This window comes from Gorilla gorilla, chromosome X (assembly GCF_029281585.2).
Source record: "Gorilla gorilla gorilla isolate KB3781 chromosome X, NHGRI_mGorGor1-v2.1_pri, whole genome shotgun sequence".
NCBI classification, from domain to species: domain Eukaryota; kingdom Metazoa; phylum Chordata; class Mammalia; order Primates; family Hominidae; genus Gorilla; species Gorilla gorilla.
The window spans coordinates 113,250,236-113,270,750 of NC_073247.2; the positions used below are offsets into that span (position 1 = coordinate 113,250,236).

The 20,515-nt window shown below is 46.0% G+C and overlaps 1 protein-coding gene across 5 annotated transcripts in view; it reads left to right on the forward strand.

Moving 5' to 3' along the window:
• The window catches only part of ARMCX4 (armadillo repeat containing X-linked 4), a 75,650-nt gene extending 55,781 nt beyond the window's left edge, over positions 1-19,869 (forward strand). For 2 of the 5 annotated variants that reach the window (XM_063703025.1, XM_063703024.1), the window contains 5 exons: positions 9,521-9,590; positions 10,679-10,758; positions 11,094-11,177; positions 11,494-11,585; positions 11,929-19,869. In XM_063703025.1, the coding sequence (XP_063559095.1) occupies positions 11,104-11,177; positions 11,494-11,585; positions 11,929-19,535 (7,773 nt within the window). In that variant the 5' untranslated portion in view covers positions 9,521-9,590; positions 10,679-10,758; positions 11,094-11,103 and the 3' untranslated portion in view covers positions 19,536-19,869. Of the gene's footprint in view, positions 1-8,657; positions 9,029-9,520; positions 9,591-10,678; positions 10,759-11,093; positions 11,178-11,493; positions 11,586-11,928 lie in introns of those variants that run through there. The other 3 variants (XM_055376579.2, XM_055376581.2, XM_063703026.1) reach the window with 3 other exon arrangements.
• The last annotated feature ends 646 nt before the right edge of the window (positions 19,870-20,515 follow it).

A 20,515-nucleotide genomic window follows, 5' to 3' on the forward strand; every position in this document is an offset into this window, starting at 1 on the left:
ACACAACATAATGAAATAAAATTAGACATTAATGCCGTCCCCACACCGAATCCAAAATTTAAGAAAAAAAAACCCTCTTCTAAATGACTCTGGGTTAAAGAGGAAATAAAAATCATGACTTCAAATTATGTAGATGAGAATGGAAATAAACCCACCAGATGTAAAACCTGGGATGAGGTTAGAGTTATTAAAGAGGGTCATTTATACACTCACTTACATATTCAAAAATAAGGAAGATTTAAGATAAATGAACTAGACATTTAACTCAAGAATGTAGAAAAAGAACAGTAAATTGGATCTTAAGGAAATAGAAGGAAGGAAAAATAAAGGTAAGAAAAAAAGAAAGAAAGCAAGAAGAAAAAAATCACAATACAATTGATTGATACATACAAGTTATTTGAGAAAATTTTTTTGGCAATTCTGATCAAAGAAAAAAGAAGAGACAATAAACAACATTGGGAATTATAATTATAGATATAAAAGGCAATAGGAAAAATATAAGAAAATACAAGTCAGAATTTTATAACACTCAAATTGAAATTTCAGACAAAATGGATCATATATTAATAAAATACAACTAATCAAAACTGGCTCAAGAAGTAGAAAACTTGAATAGAACAATAAAGAGATAAAAATTTTACTTCAGGCCGGGCATGGTGGCTCACGCCTGTAACCCCAGCACTTTGGGAGGCCGAGGTGGGTGGATCACTTGAGGTCAAGAGTTTGAGGCCAGCCTGGCCAACATGGTGAAACCTCGTCTCTACTAAAAATACAAAAATTAGCCCGACATGGTGGCACGCACCTGTAGTCCCAGCTACTCGGGTAGCCGAGGCATGAAAATCACGTGAACGGAGGTTGCAGTGAGCCAAAATCGTGCCACTGTACTCCAGCCTGGGTGACAGAGCGAGACTCCTTCTCAAAAAAACAAACAAACAACAAAAAAAAAACAAACAAAAAAAACCTCACTGCTTAAAAACAAACAACAAAAGGAAAGAAAGACAATTACCGTGCTCAGACTATTATTTTTAGAAAAGTTCTTCCCCAAGCCTTTAAGGAATGGAAAAATTCTCTTGTTATACAAACTAATTCCAGAACACGGAAAACTTCCTAACGCATTTCATAAGGCTAGTATAATTATATTATGCATTTCATAAGGCTAGTATAATTATAATACCAAAAACTGAAAAAGGATGGTACACAGAAAAAGAAAACTATAAACTGACCTCATCTACAAAAATGTAAAACCAGATATTAGCAAATTGAAATCCAGCAGTTTATTAAAAAAAATTGTCACTACCGTGTGAGGTTTATTGCAAGAATTCAAAGGTGGTCCAATATTTAAACATTTTTATTGTAATCTACTATATTAAAATCATTAAAATATGATAATCTCAGTAGGAACCATAAAATTTTTTGTTGAAATTAAACATCCATTCCTGATAACAACTCCTGGCATTCTAGGAATAGAAGTTTCCTTAACTTGGCAAAGGATTTGTGTAGGAGATGCATAGAAATATTGTACTTAATGATGAAATGTGAAAAGCATTCCCGTTATATTCAGGAGCTAGACTCTGACTATAAGGATGTCTGTTATCACCTTTACTATTCAACATTACTCTGGACTTCTTGTTACATATAATAAGATGAAAAGATAACATGAATAGTATAAAGTATCAGAAAGGAAAAGTATTAAATTGTCATTTACAGACAATATAAATGTCTTTTGAGAAAATCAGAGAAAATCAACTGACAAACTTTTATAACTAATAATACAAATTCATTAGGGTGGCCTGATACAAGGTCAACATTCAGAAATTGTAGCTTTGCTTTGCACCAGCAATACACAAATGGAAAATGGATAAGAAGCTTCTATGTTAGAATAGAGGGAAGATACTATTTCACCAGATCTCTCCTAATATTCAACAAAATGCAGAAAAAACAAAACAGCAGAAGAGTGGAGATGATCATCAGCAACCAAAGAAAGGGGCACATTCCAATGACGTAAACTTCAAAATATCTCAGCCAAGTAAAGAAACAGGAGATTCCAGAACTGGGCATTGTGGTGCAGTGTAACCAGGCTTTTCCATTCCGCAGAAGCCATATAAGATACAGGAAGCACAAGACAAAGAATCTAAACAAGAAAAAAGCGTACCACAAAGAACAGAAGGAAATTTCCAAGTACTTTAAGCTATAGAACAACTTAATAAGAATATGAACTTAATAAAACAAGAATGCAAAGATGGGATGTGAAAACAGCAGAATTAGGTAAAAAGGAAGATTGCAAACTAAAGAACCCATAAGGACAAAACAACATTATAGAATAAATTATAAATAGAGTGAAATAGAAACATGTGGCTAAAAATTGAATTATGGACAGAGTAAGGGCTTCAGATAATTACATTGACGGGAAATGAAAAAGAAGAAATTAAATGAAATAACTATATGTACATATATATGTATATACATACACACATATATATATTCTTAAGAAAGAATAAAATGTTTAGATCTAAATAGCATAACATGTCCTGGGAAGTTTGATTGTCATTTGAAAGTTTGTTATTTCACAGTGCTAGAATCTGAGATGATATCTTATTCTGTGTACTTTATTGCATTGCATTGCTTCTTTATAATGAGCATGCATCATTTTTATAAAAATAGTGAAATCATTTTTCTAAAAAATGTAGAGAGAATATAATGTACAAAAAGCCACATTCACAATATTAACAAAAACTATGAAATATTGGGGAATACAGCTAATAAGAAATGTATAAAATCTATAAAGAAAACCACACACACACACACACACACACACACACACGAAAAATGACAATTTTCCTGAAGAGCACAAAAGAGGATGTGAATAAATTTTAAAAATACTACATGACCCTGGGTGAAAATACTTTATTACTAAGATTTTAATTATTCCTTAAGTTGATCTATAAATTCCTTTTTTTTTTTTTGAGACAGAGTCTTACTCTGTTACCCAGGCTGGAGTGCAGTGGCACAGTCTGGGCTCACTGCAACTTCCACCTCCAGGGTTCAAGCGATTTTCATGCCTCAGCCTCCCGAGTAGCTTGGACTACAGGTGTGCGCCACCACTCCTGGCTAATTTTTGTATTTTTAGTAAAGACGAGGTTTCACGATGTTGGTCAGGCTGATCTTGAACTCCTGACCTCAAGTGATCCACCTGCTGTGACCTCCTAAAGTGCTGGGGTTACAGGCATGACCCACCATACCCAGCTTAATCTATAAATTGGATGCAATCCTAATGAAAAGTCCAACAAGATTTTTTAAAAATGAAACTTGGAACTTCACTTGAAATGCCCAAGGATATCCAAAAATAGTTGGAAAAAGCAGAGCAATGAAGGATTTGTCTTCCCCGACACCAAAACTTGCTACAAAACGACACCATGTAAAAGTGTGATATTGAGGCAGTTTATAACTATATATATTATCAGTGAAACAGAAAAGTCAATCAGTGAAACAGATCTGAGTATAAATGAGAGTTTAACATATGGTTAAGTTAGCTCTTTAAATTTATTGGGGAATAATGGACTATTATATGAATGGTGCTAGGATTTGGAGACACACACACACACACACACACACACACACACACACACACATATATATGCAATGACCCAGAAGCCATACAAGAAAAGGTTAATGTTTTGACCACATCATAATGTAAAAATTCTGGAGTTAGGTGCCATGGCTCCAGAATCCAAAGTGCTGGGATTATAGCCCTGGCTCATGCCTGTAATCCCAGCACTTTGGGAAGTCTGGGTGGGAGGATCTTTTGAGACCAGGAGTTTGAGACCAGCCTGGGGAATATAGTGAGACCCTGTCTCTACAAAACATAAAAATTGGCTGGGCGTGGTGCCACGCATTTGTAGTCCTAGCTACTCAGGAGACTGAGGCAGGAAGATCGCTTAAGCCCAGGGGTTCAAGGCAGCAGTGAGCTATGATCACGCCACTGCAGTCCAGCCTGGGCGACACAGCGAAACCCTGTCTAAAAAAGTAAAAATTCTGAATATCAAAAATACCATAAAATTAAGATGTTAGTGATAGATTGAGAAAATATATGTACAACCTATGTAACAGAAAAATAACTAATATACAGAAATGTGTAAAGAACTACAAACCAGTGAAAAAAATATAGCTGAATAGGAAAATACTCAAAGGATATTAACTAATACTCAGAGAAGAAATGCAAATGGATGTTAAGCGTGTGAAATTATGCTCAAGATAATAGATATTTAGGAAAATGTGAATTAAAAGGACAATCTTGGCCAGGTGCAGTAGCTCACACCTGTGTGATCCCAGCATATTGGGAGGCCGAGGTGGGTGGATTGCTTGAACTTAGGAGTTCGAAACCAACCTGGGCAACATGGCAAAAACCCGTCTATACCAAAAGTACAAAAATTAGCTGGGCGTGGTGGCACGCGCCTGTAGTCCCAGCTACTGGGGAAGCTGAGGTGGGAGGATCACCTGAGCTCAGGAAGGTCGAGGCTGCAGTGAGCTGTGATTACATCACTGCACTCCAGCCTGGGCAACAGAGTGAGAACCTATCTCAAAACAAAACAAAAAAAGGACAATCTTTTGTTGACTCTTATATTGGCAATAATTACTAATACAGACGGTCCCCAATTTATGACAATTCAACCTATGATTTTTTTACTTTAATTGGTGGTGCAAAAGCAATACACATTCAGTAAAATCTGTACTTCAAGTACTCATACAACCATCCTGTTTTTCTTTCAATATAGTATTCAATAAATTATGTGAGATATTCAACACTTTATTATAAAATAGGCTTTGCATTAGATGATTTTGCCAAACTGTCAGCTAATGTGAGTGTTCCGAGCATTTTTAAGGTAGGCTAGGCTATGATGTTTGGTAGGTTGGATGTATTAAATGCATTTTAGATTTATGGTATTTTCAACCTATAAGTTTATTTGGACATGACCCCATTATAAGTTGAGAAACATTTGTACACAGTGTGCATGAGAGTGTGGGGAAATAGATCCTGTCTTATGTTTGATGGGGGTATAAATTGGCCAAGGCTTTTTGGAGGACAGTTTGGTGGTATATCCATTAACTATATAAAATCTCACATCCTTCTTTTGGCAATATCAAATGTATAAAATCTCATACATTTAAGCAAATAATTATATTTATAGTAGAATATCCTAAAGAAATTCTTCTACCTGTTGGCAAAGCTGTATGTGCCAGATTGTTCATTGTAACCTTGCTTTATTAGCTCCAGATCCAGAACTCATAATATGCAGCAGTTAAAAAGAATAATATGCAGCAGTTAAAAAGAATGAAGCAGCTTTAAATGTACTGGTATGTAGAGCTCTTTGAGACATAATTTTAAATGAAAAAAAAGCAAGCTGCAAAACAGTATGTTAATTATGATCCTGGCCAGGTGTGGTGGCTCACACCTGTAATCCCAGCACTTTGAGAGGCCCAGGTGGTCGGATCACTTGAGGCCAGGAGTTTGAGACCAGCCTAGCCAACATGGTGAAACCCAGTCTCTACTAAAAATACAAACATTAGCTGGGCATGGTGGTGCGCACCTGTAATCCCAGCTACTAGGGAGGCTGAGGCATGAGAATCACTTGAACCCGAGAGGTGGGGGTTGCAGTGAGCCAAGATCGCACCACTGCACTCCAGCCTGAGTGAAAGAGCAAGACTCCATATAAAAAAAATCTCATTTATATATTTTAATAAGACATGTATGTGTATATCATGTATACAAAAGGTTAATACACCAAACTTAAAATGGAGAGGTAACTGTGATTTGGGTGAGGATAGGGGAGTGAAAGTGGTACTAGTGCTTTTTCTGGGTTTGAATTTTCTTTTCTTTTCTTTTCAGAGACAGGGTTTCACGCCATTGCCGGTCTGGAGAGCAGTGGTGCAATCATAGTTCACTGTAACCTTGAATTCCTAAGCTCAAACAATCCTCTTGCCAAGTAGCCTCCCAAGTAGCTAGGACCACAGGCATGCACCACTAAGCCCAGCTATTTTTTTTTTTAATAGACAGGGTTTCCCTATGTCGGGAAACCCATGTAGGGTGGTCTCAAACTCTTGGCCTCAAGTAATGCTCTTGCCTCAGACTCCCAAAGTTTTGGGATTATAGGCGTGAGCCATCACACTTGGCCTTGGGTTTGAATTTTATACTAGAATTGTACTCTTGTGGAATTTGTATGTAAAGTAAACAGCAAATATTAAAACACCCCAATTATCTTTCCACTGGGATACACAGAGCTAACTCCATCAGCCACGTTGTATAAATATAACATGAGTTATTTAATCTCTCCCCTATCAATAGCCATTTTATGTTGCATCAGGTTTTTTTTTTTTTTTTGACAGAGTCTCACTCTGTCAGCCAGACTGGAGTGCAGTGGCATGATCTCGGCTCACTGCAACCTCCATCCCTTGGGTTCAAGCGATTCTCCTGACTCAGCCTTGCAAGCAGCTGGGGTTATAAGCGCCTGCCACTGCGCCCGGCTAATTTTTGTATTTTTAATAGAAACGGGGTTTCACCATTTTGGCCAGGCTGGTCTTGAACTCCTGACCTCATGATCCACCTGCTTCGGCCTCCCAAAGTGCTGGGATTACAGGTGTGAGCCACCGTGCCCGGCTGCGTCAGTTTTTTCAAACCTTACAAGCACTGCAAAAAAAAAAAAAAAAAAAAAAAAAAAAAATTCTAGTATATATATCTTTGTGAAACTGTGTAGGCATATAGGTTGGCTAAATTCCAAGGAATAGAATTATTGGGTCAAAGAATTTGTGAAATATTATAGTTATCATTTAATAGAGTTTGCCAAATTGCCCTATATAAAAAGGTTGCATCAATATCTGCCTCCAACAGAGTACAGGAGTGCCCATTTCCTGACAAACCAGTCAACAATATTATCAAGTTTCTAAACTTTGAGAAAATCATACTTGAAACATGGTAAAGCATAGTTGCTTGATTTGCATTTCTTTGTTTGAGCATCTTTTCATATGTTTATTAGTAATCTATTTCTTTTCTGTGAACAAATCTGTTCATGTCTTTTGGCACATTTTTCTATTGGGTTGTTTATCATTTTACTAATGATCTGTAAGAGCTTTTAGATTATTACAAGTTAGCCTTTTGATAGTCAATGTTTATGGTTTTTTTTTTACTTTACCAAAGTTTAAAATTTTTATGCAGTTAATTTATCAATATTTTCCTTTGGTGGAGAAAGTAAGTTCGTCACTTTCAATTGAGTTCTGAAAAGCCATTAGTAAGATTGTAAGGCACTAGGACTTCCTTTCTTGGCTCCTGAAAGGGCCTCCTCCACACAGGGGCCCCTCACAGGAGCCCCTCCCTCTGGGGTGTCATATTTCAATGTTCTAAGAAAGAGTCTGCCTGGAGGGTCTATATTTGGAGTATGACTCCTCAGTGGGGACAGGTGGATGCGTGGGGACTAACTTCTGCATATTTGGTCCCTGAGTTTTGGGATTATTCTGAGGGGCTTGTATGGGAGGTGCAGTGAAGTTGTAACACAAGGCAGGACATGAAAAAACTTCTTTTTCTTGGCAATTGCTTGGGATCCTGTACATTGCCCTTCCACTTGTGAGGGGGAAAAAAAAAATGACACGGACATCAGGTGTGTTGCAGTGACTCACAGTCATCCACAGACCCTCACCACCATCTCCACTGGAAAATATTGAACACTGCTAGGGTAATGTGTAGTACATGAATGGCAGACACCGGCGAGATCTCAAGTGTTACGACGGATGAAAATTCCACCTGTTAAGCCTCCTTTCCATCCAAGCTCTAGCAGTTGGTCGTTCCATGGGTGTGGTGAGGCTGATCTGATTACATGCTTATGTAAAATCCAAAGAAAGCCCCTTGAATGGAAAACAGGTTAATTTGGGAAGTCACTAGTAAAGCAGGTTAATTTGGGAAGTCACTAGTAAAGCAGGTTAATTTGGTAAGTCACTAGTAAAGCACTAGGCTCATCAGCAGTTGGGTCTTAAATATATCCTCTAGGAGTCTTCTCTGAAGAAGGTCTTAGACACCTGAAAAAAGACGCTGAGTTCAGCCAGAACTTCAAAAGTTACAAATCACCTGTGTAAAATTGTCAATATTAGAAAACGAAATGTCTTTCCAAAGATTAACTTATAGATCATATTGAATACGTGCTGGTTTTGTTTAGGACAATTTTGTATTTAAAATGTCAAGAATTACTAGTCAGTTTTGAAAGCTGTAAAATAGTTTGCAGTAACAGAAGACATTTTAAAATGTGGCACAAAATAATGTAAACAAAAGAATGAGTCTTTTGTTATTTTTACACCCTGAATATTTTTTGTGTCAAATGAAAATGGCTATACTGTATTTTCTGATTACAATATTAAAAAAGAATGTCATATTAAAAGAAAAAAAGGAACACAAAAAAGAAAATTAAAGCTCTACTTGCACCTTCTGCTTTCCTTCCTGATACCCCCTTCCACAGCCCGTTTGGTGCAGGCATTGTACTTAGAGAGGGCAGGTCGTGTAGGGGGCGGGTGGGGAGTGCTGGTCTTATAGTCTAAGAGAGAAAGAAGTGATTACTCAAAGAAGAAACATAAAAGGCCACAGCCAAGGGCCGGGAGTGGGTAGGGGGATGCAGACCCTCCCCTGTAACTGAAGATGGGTAAACTCCAACCACAAGGCGATGATGCCACTTGTGGGCCCTCAGATTGGAGAGGACGGAGATGAGTGACAACGGCGTGCGCACTGGGGCACCGAGCACAGACCAGAGAACGGGGATGTCTGTGCGTGCGGAGTGGAGGAGGGGGGAGTTCCTGGTGACTGGCCGCCGGCCCTTGGTGGGTGGTAGGGGGTGCTGGGGAGGAGGGCGAGCTCGGCGGTGACGCGCGGTCCTCACGTGACCCGGAGCTGCAGAGCTACGCAGCCTTCGGTGCAGTCGTCACTCGCATCTGGCTACCAGCTCCCCGCTGCCCTGCGCTCGGCGGGCTGGCATCGGGCCCGGGGAAAGCGGAGCAGGTAAGGGCCCCGGGGCCCGCGCGTCCTGGCCAGGCCGGCAGAAGCTCACTGACCCCGGCAGCGGTTACGGGGCTTGAGGGGGCGGTGGTCTATGCTGCCTCAAGTTCGAGGAGCCTTTGCCTCTGATTCTCCCTAGCCCCCTTGCCCCCGCCTACATCTGTGCAGGCGAACCGTGGGCTTTGATTTGTGGGGAGATTGTCTCTGCCAGAGGGAAATACAGAGATTGAGATGCCCATCGCTCTAATCACTGGCCACACATGTCCGCTCGCTTCCTGCTCAATTTAGTGGAAGGGATGCGCCACGGTGGCGTTTGCAGAGAAAATGGTGGGCCTTAGAGACTGGACGGTGGGGTTGGTAAGGGTGGTGTCTCAGACTGTGGAGAGGGACGTTTGATAACCAGGTTCCTGAACCCGGAAAGGCGAGTATTGGGATCTATGTCCTGGGCTCTAGACCAACACTAAGTGGTTTTACTCTCTCCTGTCTGTCGGACAGTAGTTCGGTGTAGCACTGTTTGCGGCGAGGAGAAAGGAAGGAGAGGAGAAAACTGCACTGGATCAAGGAGGTTAGTGTGAGTACAGGCACTATCTAAACCATTGGAGTTCCATATGAATTCTATGACAGGAACTTATGTGCGGCTGTCTGGGATGTGGGGTGGGGCTAGCTTGGGGACTTTCCCTAAACTGCATTTTACTTACCAAGCTTAGGACTTTTAAATTGTATGTTGAAGACCAATAAAGACAGCAAACTTTTCTACAGATGCTTTTATTTGCATTTCAGATAATATTGAGAAAAAGATAAATTATATTAAAGAATATTATTATTATTATTTTTTAGATAGCCTTTGGCGGGGAAGGATAGTGATTTTGTAGAAGCAAAAGGCTTCCCCCATAGCTTTTCTCTTCTGCTGGAGACTCCTAGAGATAGGTTGAAAGGGACGTGGACAGCAGTAGGTTGTGGTTCTAGAGTATGGGATCTGGGGGCTCCCATCCTTCAGTTTTCCAGATCCCTTTACCTACCTGACCATCTTGGTGAAGGAAATGGTGGGCTTTTGGGGAAATCCCTAGAACCCTACAGGTGGTTTTAAAATAATTTGCCTTGTCGGGCCTAGTGGCTCTTGCCTGTAATCCCAGCACTTTGAGAGGCCCAAGCAAGAGAATTGCTTGAGCTCAGGTGTTCAAGACCAGCCTGGGCAACATAGCGAGACTTCATCTCTACATATAATTTAAAAATTAGCTGGGTATGGTGGCACAGTCTGTAGTTCCTGCTACTTGGGAGGCTGAGGTGGGAGGATCTTTTGAGCCTGGGAGGTCGAGACTGTGGTGAGCCATGATCTTGCCACTGCAATCCAGCCTGGGTGACAGAGTGGGGCTCTGTCTCAAAATAAATAAAAAATAAAATAAAATAAAATAAAATAAAATAAAATAAAATAAAATAAAATAACGTGCCTCTGTCTGTTGCCTTTTACTTTTCCTGCCTCCCTTTTCCATCCTTCCCATTTCAGTTCTGGGGAAGCCCCAGGCTTTTTTTTTTTTTTCTGCCAGCAAATGGGTCTCTAAATCCAGGCAGGCAGGTACAGGGACCTATGTCTTAGATGGTAAGTGTCACAGGAACTTAACATCCACTCTCTTCTTTTTCTCCATCTGTTCCAAGGTCTTCCCATAGGCCTGCAGTAGGGCTGTTTACCATTGGAAGCAAGGGAAAGAGGAGGAGACCAATCTAGAAGCATGGAGGTTGGTGTGAAGCGGGGGTAGTCTCTGGGGATGACAAGAGAGGGTGGGCATAGGAGGTGGGTGAGATTTAAGAGGGTCTCAGTGGAGTGCTGGATTGCCACAGTGCTGCCATGCCTCCTGTGGATTTCAGTGCAGGAAATGATAGGAATATGGGGGTAAGGGTGGGCTGGAGTATGACTGGGGGAAGACTTGATGGGGGGACCATGAGATGGTACACATTAGTATATAGAACCTGGGCTCTGGCGAGGCAGACATTGGGGTCAGGGATCAGGTTGCTTGTCTGTTCTACCAGGGACTCGGTTTCCATTACCTACTGTTTGTTTACTTGTCCATAGATCTGCCTGCATGTCTGCTGCAGGGCTTAAGATCACTGGAAGCAAAGAAACAAAGAGGAGATTGCTCCTGATCAGTATAGACTGGTAAGAGTGTGGGGACTGCCTGGGTAGACCTCTAGAGTGGGTTGGTGGAGACCAGTGTGCATCCAGTAAGGACCAGTGACCAGTCTGGAGGATGAGGATCCTCAGTCTCTCCTTTTCTAGCCACCTTTCCCACCATCCCTGTCATTTACTCCATACCCTCACCTTAATTCTGGTACAGGGAAAAGAGTGTGACAGTGTCTTGGGGAGTGGGGTGGACTGAGAAACGTAGAAAGGTAGTTTGCTAATAATATGTCTGTCCCATCAAGAACAAACTCTCTACTCCCATCTGTCCCTCCATCTGTCTGTCTGTCTCTAGGTCCAGAGATCTCATGAATTTATATATCTACTTTAGGGTGTATTGCCAAGAGAAGCAAGAGGAGAGGAGGGAACTGCCTCGGATCATTACAGGTTGGTATGAGGGTGGGGCCCTGTAGACAGGTGACCAGAGTAGGTCCAGTAGAAATCAAAGTCTGGGCTTCTCGGTTGCTCCCGTTTATCGTCAGACCTCCTACCATCCTTTCCACTGTTCGTTTGGTGTATGGAAATGTGTATAGAAGTATCTTGGAAGAAAATTATTGGGCAGTGGGGAAGGTGGAGAGAGGATGAAATAAGAGGAATGGAGAGGCTGCTAATCATCCTCTCTTCCACCAAGCACATGGTTCTACCATTTTCTGTTCCTCTGTGTATCTATCTGTATGATGCAACAAAATCAGAAGAGAAATTTTAGTCCATTTCCTTCCTCCACTTCTAGGTCCACCTCCAGAGGCAGCTGTAGTGGCCTTTGAGTGGCTGAAGACCAGCACCCTCACAGGCCTACACCCACAACTACCACTCTCTTTACCCCAGCCCGAGTGCGCTCTACCATACCTTGTTCGTGCTTTTAGCAGGGGTGATTACATGGGCCGCATTCAGGAAGTGGGCTGGGTGACTGCAGGACTGGTGATCTGGGCTGGCACCTGCTACTACATTTACAAATTTACCAAGGGAAGAGCCCAGAGTGTGAGGACTCTTGCCAGAAATGGATCCACAGTTAAGATGGAGACTGTGGTTGGGGTACAGAGCCAGACCTTGGCCATAAATGAAGCAGAGATTAAGACTAAACCCCAAGCCGAGATTGGAGCAGAAACTGGAGCAAGAAGTGGGCCTGGGGCTGAAGTAGAGACCAAGGCCACTGCTATAGCCATACACAGAGCCAACTCTCAGGCCAAAGCAATGGTTGGGGCAGAGCCAGAGACTCAATCTGAGTCCAAAGTGGTGGCTGGAACACTGGTCATGACAGAGGCAGTGACTCTGACTGAGGTCAAGGCCAAAGCCAGGGAAGTGGCCATGAAAGAAGCAGTGACCCAAACTGATGCTGAGGCTGGCAAAATAGTTAAGAAAGAAGCAGTGACACAGACCAAGGCTAAAGCTTGGGCGCTGGTTGCCAAGACAGAGGCCAAGAGAGAAGCAATGACCCAGACCAAAGCTGAAACTCATATATTGGCTGAAAAAGAGACAGAGATTAACAGAGTAATGGTTACACAGAGTGAGACCTTGGCAGTACCCAGGGAAGTGGCCAAGATGGGGGCCACGAACAAGACTGGAATTGTGGATGAAACCAAGACAAGAGCTCTGGAAGAGACTGTGAGTGTGGCTAAGACTCAGTCTGAGGCCAGGCCTGGTGCCACAGTTGATGCTAGGGGAAATCCCAATAGCATGTCCAGGGAGGTGGCTGGAGTGGACATGAAGTCCTGTGCACAGTCTCAGGCTGTGACCAAGATCCAGGGTGATGACATGCCTGGTACTGGGGTTGAGGACATGGGGAATTGTAAAACCATGTCTAGGGCAGAGTGTGGGGCAGACACGAGGGCTTCTGCTCAGCCTCAAATTTTTGCCAAAACCCAGACTGAGGCCATTCCTGGGGCAAAGATTGATGCTGGGGGTAACACCAATGCCATGTGTAAGGTGGGGGCAGGGGCAGATGTGAGAGCTTGTATACAACCTCAGACTGTGGCCAAGAAACAGGCTGAGGTGACGTCTGGTGCCAGGGTTGATGGTAGGGGAAATACCAATGTCATATCTAAGGCAATAACTGGAGCTGACATGAGAGCAGCTGCTCAGCCTCAAGCTGTTGCCAGTACTCATGCTGAGGCCATGTCTGATGCCAAGGTTAAGAACAGAGGCAATCCCAATGCCATGACTAAAGCAGGGGCCAAGGCAAACTTGAGGGCCAATTCCCAGGTTGAGGCCTTGCCTGATGCCAGGGATAAGAGCAGAGGCAATCCCAGTGTTATGGCTAAGGTGGGGGATGGGACAGACATGTTGTCCTGTACACAGCCTCAGCTTGTGGCCAGTGTTCAGGCTGATACCTTGTCTGATGGCAAAATTAAGGTCAGGGGCAATGTCAATACCATGCCTAAGGAAGGAGCTGGGGTGGATATGAAAGCTCAAGGTATGGCCCAGAGCCAGGGTGAAGCCTTACCTAATACTAGAGGTAAGGCTAGGGGCAAAGCCAAAGCCAAGTGTAAGACAGGGGCTGGGATGGACATGAAAACCTGTACACAACCTCAGGCTGGGGTCAAGACCCCAGCTGAGGCCTTGCTTAATTCCAGGGTTGATGGTAGGGGCAATCCTAATGCCACTTCTAAAGCCGGGACTAAGGCAGACCAGAGGGTCTGTGGTCAGCCCCTGGTTGTGGCCAATCCCCAGGGTGAGGCCTTGCCTGGTGCCAAGAATAAAGTCAAGGGCAATCCCCATACTGTGCTTAAGGTGGGGGCTGGAGAAGGTACAACAGACTCTGCCCAGCCTGAGGCAGTGGTCAGTTTCCAGGGTGAGGCCTTGCTTGGTACCAAGAATAAAGTTAAGGGTAATCCCAATGTTGTGCTTAAGGCAGAAGTTGGGGCAGGTGCAATGGGCACTGCCCAGCTTCAGATTATGGCCAGTTCCAAGGGTGAGGCCTTGCTTGATTCTAAGAATAAGGTCAAGGGTAATTCCAATGCTGTGTCTAAGGCAGGGGCTGGGACAGATACAACAGGCTCTGTCCAGCCCCAGATTGTGGCCAATTCCCAGGGTGAGGTCTTGCCTGGTGTCAAGAATAAGGTCAGAGGCAATCCCACTACTGTGCCTAATTCAGGGGTTGGGCCATATACAACAGACTCTGCCCGGCCCCAGGCTGTGGCCAATTCTCAGGGTGAGGTCTTGCCTGGTGCCAAAAATAAGGTCAAGGCCAATCTTAATGCTGTGTCTAAGGCAGAAGCTGGGATGGGTGCAACAGGCTCTGTCCAGCCCCAGGCTGTGGCTAATTCCCATTGTGAGACCTTGCCTGGTGCCAAGAATAAGGTCAGGGGAAATTGGAATGCTGTGTCTAAGGCAGGGGCTGGGATGGATACAAGGGGCTCTGCCCAGCCCCAGGCTGTGGCCAATTCCCAGGGTGAAGTCTTGCCTGGTGCCAAGAATAAGGTCAAGGGCAATCCCAATGTCGTGTCTAAGGCAGGGGCCAGAGAAGATACAGTGGGCTCTACCCAGCCTCAGGTTTTGGCCAGCTCCCAGCGTGAGACCTTGCCTGGTGCCAGGAATAAGGTCAAGGGCAATTCCAATGTTGTGTCTAAGGCAGGGGCCAGAGAAGATACAATGGGCTCTGCCCAGCCTCAGGTTGTGGCCAGCTCCCAGCGTGAGACCTTGCCTGGTGCCAGGAATAAGGTCAAGGGCAATTCCAATGTTGTGTCTAAGGCAGGGGCCAGAGAAGATACAATGGGCTCTGCCCAGCCTCAGGTTGTGGCCAACTCCCAGCATGAGACCTTGCCTGGTGCCAGGAATAAGGTCAAGGGCAATTCCAATGCTATTTCTAAGGCAGAGGCTGGGGCAGGCATAATGGGCTCTGTCCAGGTCCAGGTTGTGGCCAGTTCTCAGGGTGAGGTCTTGCCTGGGGCCAAAAATAAGGTCAGGGGCAATTCCAATGCTGTGCCTAAGGCAGAGGCTGGGGCAGATACAGTGGGCTCTGCCCAGCCCCAAGCTGTCGCTAATTCCCAGAGTGAGACCTTGCTTGGTGCCAGGAATAAGGTCAAGGGCAATACCATTGCTGTGCCTAAAGCAGGGACTGGGGCAGGCACAAGGCACTCTGCCCAGCCTCAGATTGTGGCCGGTTCCCAGGGTGAGACCTTGCCTGGGGCAAGGGACAAGTCTATGCCCACTTCTGAGGCAGAAGCCACAGCAGAAGATGAGGCCTATGCAAAGCCTGAGGCTGAGGCCATGCCCACTTCTGAGAGTGAGGGTGGGTCAGGCACTCAAGCCTGCAGAAAGACTCAGCCTAACATCCATGACTACTACTGGAATGGGATTGGTGTTGAAGACTGGATTGCTGCTGAGCGGTGGATCAAATTTAGGTTTCAGACCATGGATGGAGACTGGGAAAATAGCGTGTCCTGGGCTGATGATGAGAATGAAGCCAGTATTGGGTCCTGGAGTGGGGCTAGTGATAAGGCTGGGATTATTCGGTCTTGGGCTGTGGCTTGTGATGAGACCAGTGTTAAGTCCTGGGCTGGGGCCAGGGCTGAGAATGTGGTTGGTATTGGGACTTGGGCTAGAGCTGGGGAGCAGGCCAGTGGAGGGCTCTGGGCTGGGGGTCAGACTAGTGAGGGGACCTGGGCTGGGGACAAGGCCAGTGGAGGAGCCTGGACTGGGGCTGAGAACCAGGCCAGTGGGGGGTCTTGGGCTCTCGCTGGGAATCAGGCCATTGGAGAGCTTTGGGCTGCGGGTCAGGCCAGTGATGGGTCCTGGCCTGGGGGACAGGCCAGTGGGGTGTCCTGGGTTGGGGAAGAGGCCATTGGAGGGTCCTGGACTGGGGCTGAGAACCAAGCCAGTGGAGGGTCTTGGGCTGGAGCTGGGGCTGGGAATATGAGTAGTATTTCATACTGGGCTGGGGTTGTGGATCAGGCCGGTGGAGGGTCCTGGGCTGCGACTAGTGATCAATCTGGTGGTGGGTCCAAGCCTAGATTTGAGGATCAAGCCAGTGGAGAAGGGTCCTGGGCTGGGGCTGGTGGCCAGGCTAGTGGAGGGTCAATGTTGGGGCCTGAGGACCAGTCCAGTGGAAGGTCTTGGGCTGACACTGCAGACCAAGCCAGTGGAGGGTCTAGGCTGGGCCACGTAGATCAGTCCAGTGGTGGGGCCTGGGCTGGGACACTTGATCAGTCTGGTGGTGGGTCCAAGCCTAGATTTGAAAATCACACCACTGAAGAAGGGTCTTGGGCTGGGGCTGGTGGCCAGGCTGGTGGAGGGTCCAAGGTGGGGCCTGAAGACCAGTCCAGTGGAAGGTCATGGGCTAACTCTGGGGACCAAATCAGTGGAGGATTCTTAGTTGGGATTGTGGACCAGGCCAATGGAGGGTCCTGGACTGGGGCTGGGCATCCAGCTAGTGTTGGGCCAAAGCCTATATTTGAGGATCAGGTCAGTGGCAGAGGGTCCTGGGCTGATGCCGGGGAGCAGGTTGTTGGAGATTCTAGGCTGGGGCTTAGGGACCAGTCTAGTGGAGATTCCTGGGCTGGCACTGGGGACCAGGCCAGTGGATGGTTCTGTGTTTGCCCTGGGAGTCAGACGAATGGAGGGTCTTGGGGTGGGGCTAGTGGCCAGGATGTTGGAGGGTCTAGGCCAGGGCCCACGAACCAGTCCAGTGCTGGGTCCTGGGATAGCACTGGGAGTCAGGTCAGTGGAAGCTGCTGGACTGGGGCTGGGGCTGTGGATCAGGCTGGTGGTTGTTCCAAACCTGGATTTGAGGATCAGGCCATTGGAGGGGGATTCTGGCCTGGTGCTGGGGACCAGACTGGTGGAGGCTCCAGGCCAGGGTCTGAGGATCAGTCCAGTGGAATAGGTTCCTGGGGTGTGGCTGGTGGCCAGGTCCTTGGGGGAGCTAGGCCGGGGCCTGCAGACCAGTCCAGTGGTGGATCCTGGGCTGGCACTGGGAATCAGTCCAGTGGAAGGTCCTGGATTGGGCCTGGGGATCAGGCTGGTGACTGTTCCAAGCCTGAATTTGAGGATCAGGCTTGTGGAGGAGGCTCCTGGGCTGGTGCTGGGAGCCAAGCCAGTGGAGAATCCTGGGCTGGATCTAGGCCTGGGAATGAGGCCATTGGAGGATCTAGGATGGGATCTGAGGACCAGGCCACTGGAGGATCCTGGGCTAGATCTGAGGACCAGGCCAGTGGAAGGTTCCAGGTCAGTTTTGAGGTAGAGGCCAATGAAGGATTCTGGTTTGGGCCTGGAGCTGAGGCTGTTATAGGGTCTTGGTGCTGGACAGAGGAAAAAGCTGATATTGTGTCCAGGCCTGATGATAAAGATGAGGCCACTACTGCATCCAGATCAGGGGCTGTGGAAGAGGCCATCATTTGTTCTAGGATTGAGGCTGAGAACAAGGCTAGTAGTGGCTCCTGGATTAGATCTGAGGAGGTGGCTTATATGGGCTCCTGTGTAGGGGCTGGGGCTGGGGCTGAGGCTGGGGCTGAAGCTGGGGCTGAGGCTGGGGCTAGGGCTGGGGCTGAGGCTGGGGCTGAGGCTGAGGCTGGGCCTGAGGCTGGGGCTGGGGCTGGGGCTGAGGCTGGAGCTGGGACTGAGGCTGGGGCTGGGGCTGGGGCTGAGGCTGGGGCTGGAACTGAGGCTGGGGCTGGGGCTGAGGCTGGGGCTGAGGCTGGGGCTGAGGCTGGGGCTGGGGCTGGGACTGGGGCTGAGGCTGAGGCTGGGGCTGGGGCTGGGGCTGGGGCTGAGGCTGGGGCTGGAACTGAGGCTGGGGCTGGGGCTGAGGCTGGGTCTGGAACTGAGGCTGGGGCTGGGGCTGAGGCTGGGGCTGGGACTGAGGCTGGGGCTGGGGCTGGGACTGAGGCTGGGGCTGGGGCTGGGGCTGGTGCTGGGGCTGAGGCTGGGGCTAGGGCTGAGGCTGAGGTTGGGGCTGGGGCTGGGGCTGGGGCTGGGGCTGGGGCTGGGGCTGGGGCTGAGGCTCGGGCTGAGGCTGGGGCTGGGGCTGGGGCTGAGGCTGGGGCTGAGGCTGGGCCTGGGGCTGAGTCTGGGGCTGGGGTTTGGTCCTGGGATGGAGATGCAACCACTGTAGAGTCTAGGCTTGGGGCTGGGGAAGAGGCTGGTGTAGAGTCCTGGACCTTGGCTAGGGATGTGGGAGAGGATGAGCTAAGTAGAGAGTCCAGCCCTGATATTGAGGAGATCAGTTTAAGGTCTTTGTTTTGGGCTGAGAGTGAGAACAGTAATACGTTCAGATCTAAGAGTGGGAAAGATGCCAATTTTGAGTCTGGAGCTGGGGATAACACCAGCATCAAGGATAAGTTTGAGGCTGCTGGTGGAGTTGATATAGGGTCTTGGTTCTGTGCTGGTAATGAAAACACAAGTGAGGACAAATCTGCACCTAAGGCTAAAGCCAAAAAGTCATCTGAGTCAAGAGGCATATATCCGTCCATGGTCCCTGGGGCAGGAATGGGGTCATGGGATGGAGCCATGATCTGGTCGGAAACTAAGTTTGCACACCAAAGTGAGGCCAGCTTCCCAGTTGAAGATGAGTCCAGAAAACAAACCAGGACTGGGGAAAAAACTCGGCCCTGGTCTTGCCGCTGTAAACACGAAGCTAATATGGATCCACGAGATCTTGAAAAACTCATTTGCATGATTGAGATGACTGAAGATCCTTCTGTTCATGAAATAGCCAATAATGCTTTATATAACAGTGCTGATTATTCTTATTCTCATGAAGTTGTTCGTAATGTAGGTGGAATTTCAGTTATTGAAAGCTTGCTCAATAATCCCTACCCCAGTGTTAGGCAGAAGGCTTTAAATGCACTGAATAATATCTCAGTGGCTGCTGAAAACCATAGGAAGGTTAAAACTTACTTAAACCAAGTATGTGAAGACACTGTCACCTATCCCTTGAATTCAAATGTGCAGTTGGCTGGACTAAGGTTGATAAGGCATCTGACTATTACCAGTGAATATCAGCATATGGTTACAAATTATATTTCAGAATTTCTTCGTTTGTTAACGGTGGGAAGTGGAGAAACTAAAGACCATGTTTTGGGAATGCTTTTGAATTTCTCTAAAAATCCATCTATGACAAAAGACTTGCTCATTGCCAATGCACCAACATCACTGATTAACATTTTTAGCAAGAAAGAGACAAAGGAGAATATTCTTAATGCTCTTTCACTATTTGAAAATATAAATTACCATTTTAAAAGAAGAGCAAAAGCATTTACCCAGGACAAATTCAGTAAAAATTCCCTTTATTTCCTATTCCAACGACCTAAAGCATGTGCCAAGAAACTTCGAGCCTTAGCAGCAGAATGCAATGACCCTGAGGTGAAAGAGAGAGTTGAGCTATTAATAAGTAAACTCTGATTGGCTGTATGTTCCCAAACAAATTTGAGTAATATTTTGGTTTTGCACTCTGGAAGTAATGCACATTGTAAATTGCATTATAACTTTGAAACTGATGTTACCTATGATGGTCTATAGCTGGACCATTTTATGAACACCAAATGAATTCAAGCTTGTACTAAAAATACGTGTGTTGATTTTTATCTTGTCTGGATTGAGATATTTTTAGTATGCTTCATGAGCAGAAACTGAATGGATTCTTCATAAGTAAGGTAATCTTTGGTCCTTTGTGTGGACTTATGTTTATACATTTAAGACTTTATTTTTATGTCATCAATAAAGTTGTGTGTTTTAAGCAGCAGAAAAAAGTCATTGTCCTTGTCCTTGAGTTTATGATCTGTTTGGAAAGGCAAGATATATGGAAACAAAAAGATAGCAATAAAACTGGGAGCTTCCAATCATGGCCAGATGCCTCCTATCAGTGTTTAGAGGCGGCAGAAACTGCTGCAGGCAACAGTGCTCAAGGAAAGTTTTACAAAGGAGAGGGACCCTTAGTTAAGCTGGGCTTCAAGGATACAAAAGGATCAGAAGGGCACCCAAGATGGAAGGAGTGATGGGAAAAAAGGCATGGAGATGGGAATCCTTCTCCAGAGAGAAGTGCTGGCCTGCTTGGAGTGCAAAGTGTAGGGAGGGTAGTGACGAGAGAGAGAGTGAGTCAGGCAGTAGAGGTGAGTCCTGTTCGTGGAGCACCCCTAACTGCTAAACTAGGGTGTCTGAATATTACTACGTCCACCCCTGGGAGACATCAAGGCCTTTTGTGACCAGAGGGATGACAAGACGGAAGGAAAATGATATGGTAGATTTATGTGCAGCAGGAGTCCAAGCTGGGGCGGGGATAGGAGTGGTGACTGGAGATTGGAAAAACAGGAAGCTACCACAAGTTACTCCAGGCATGAGATAATAAAGGCTTGAAATTTTACTGGAGGCCATGGGAATGGTAA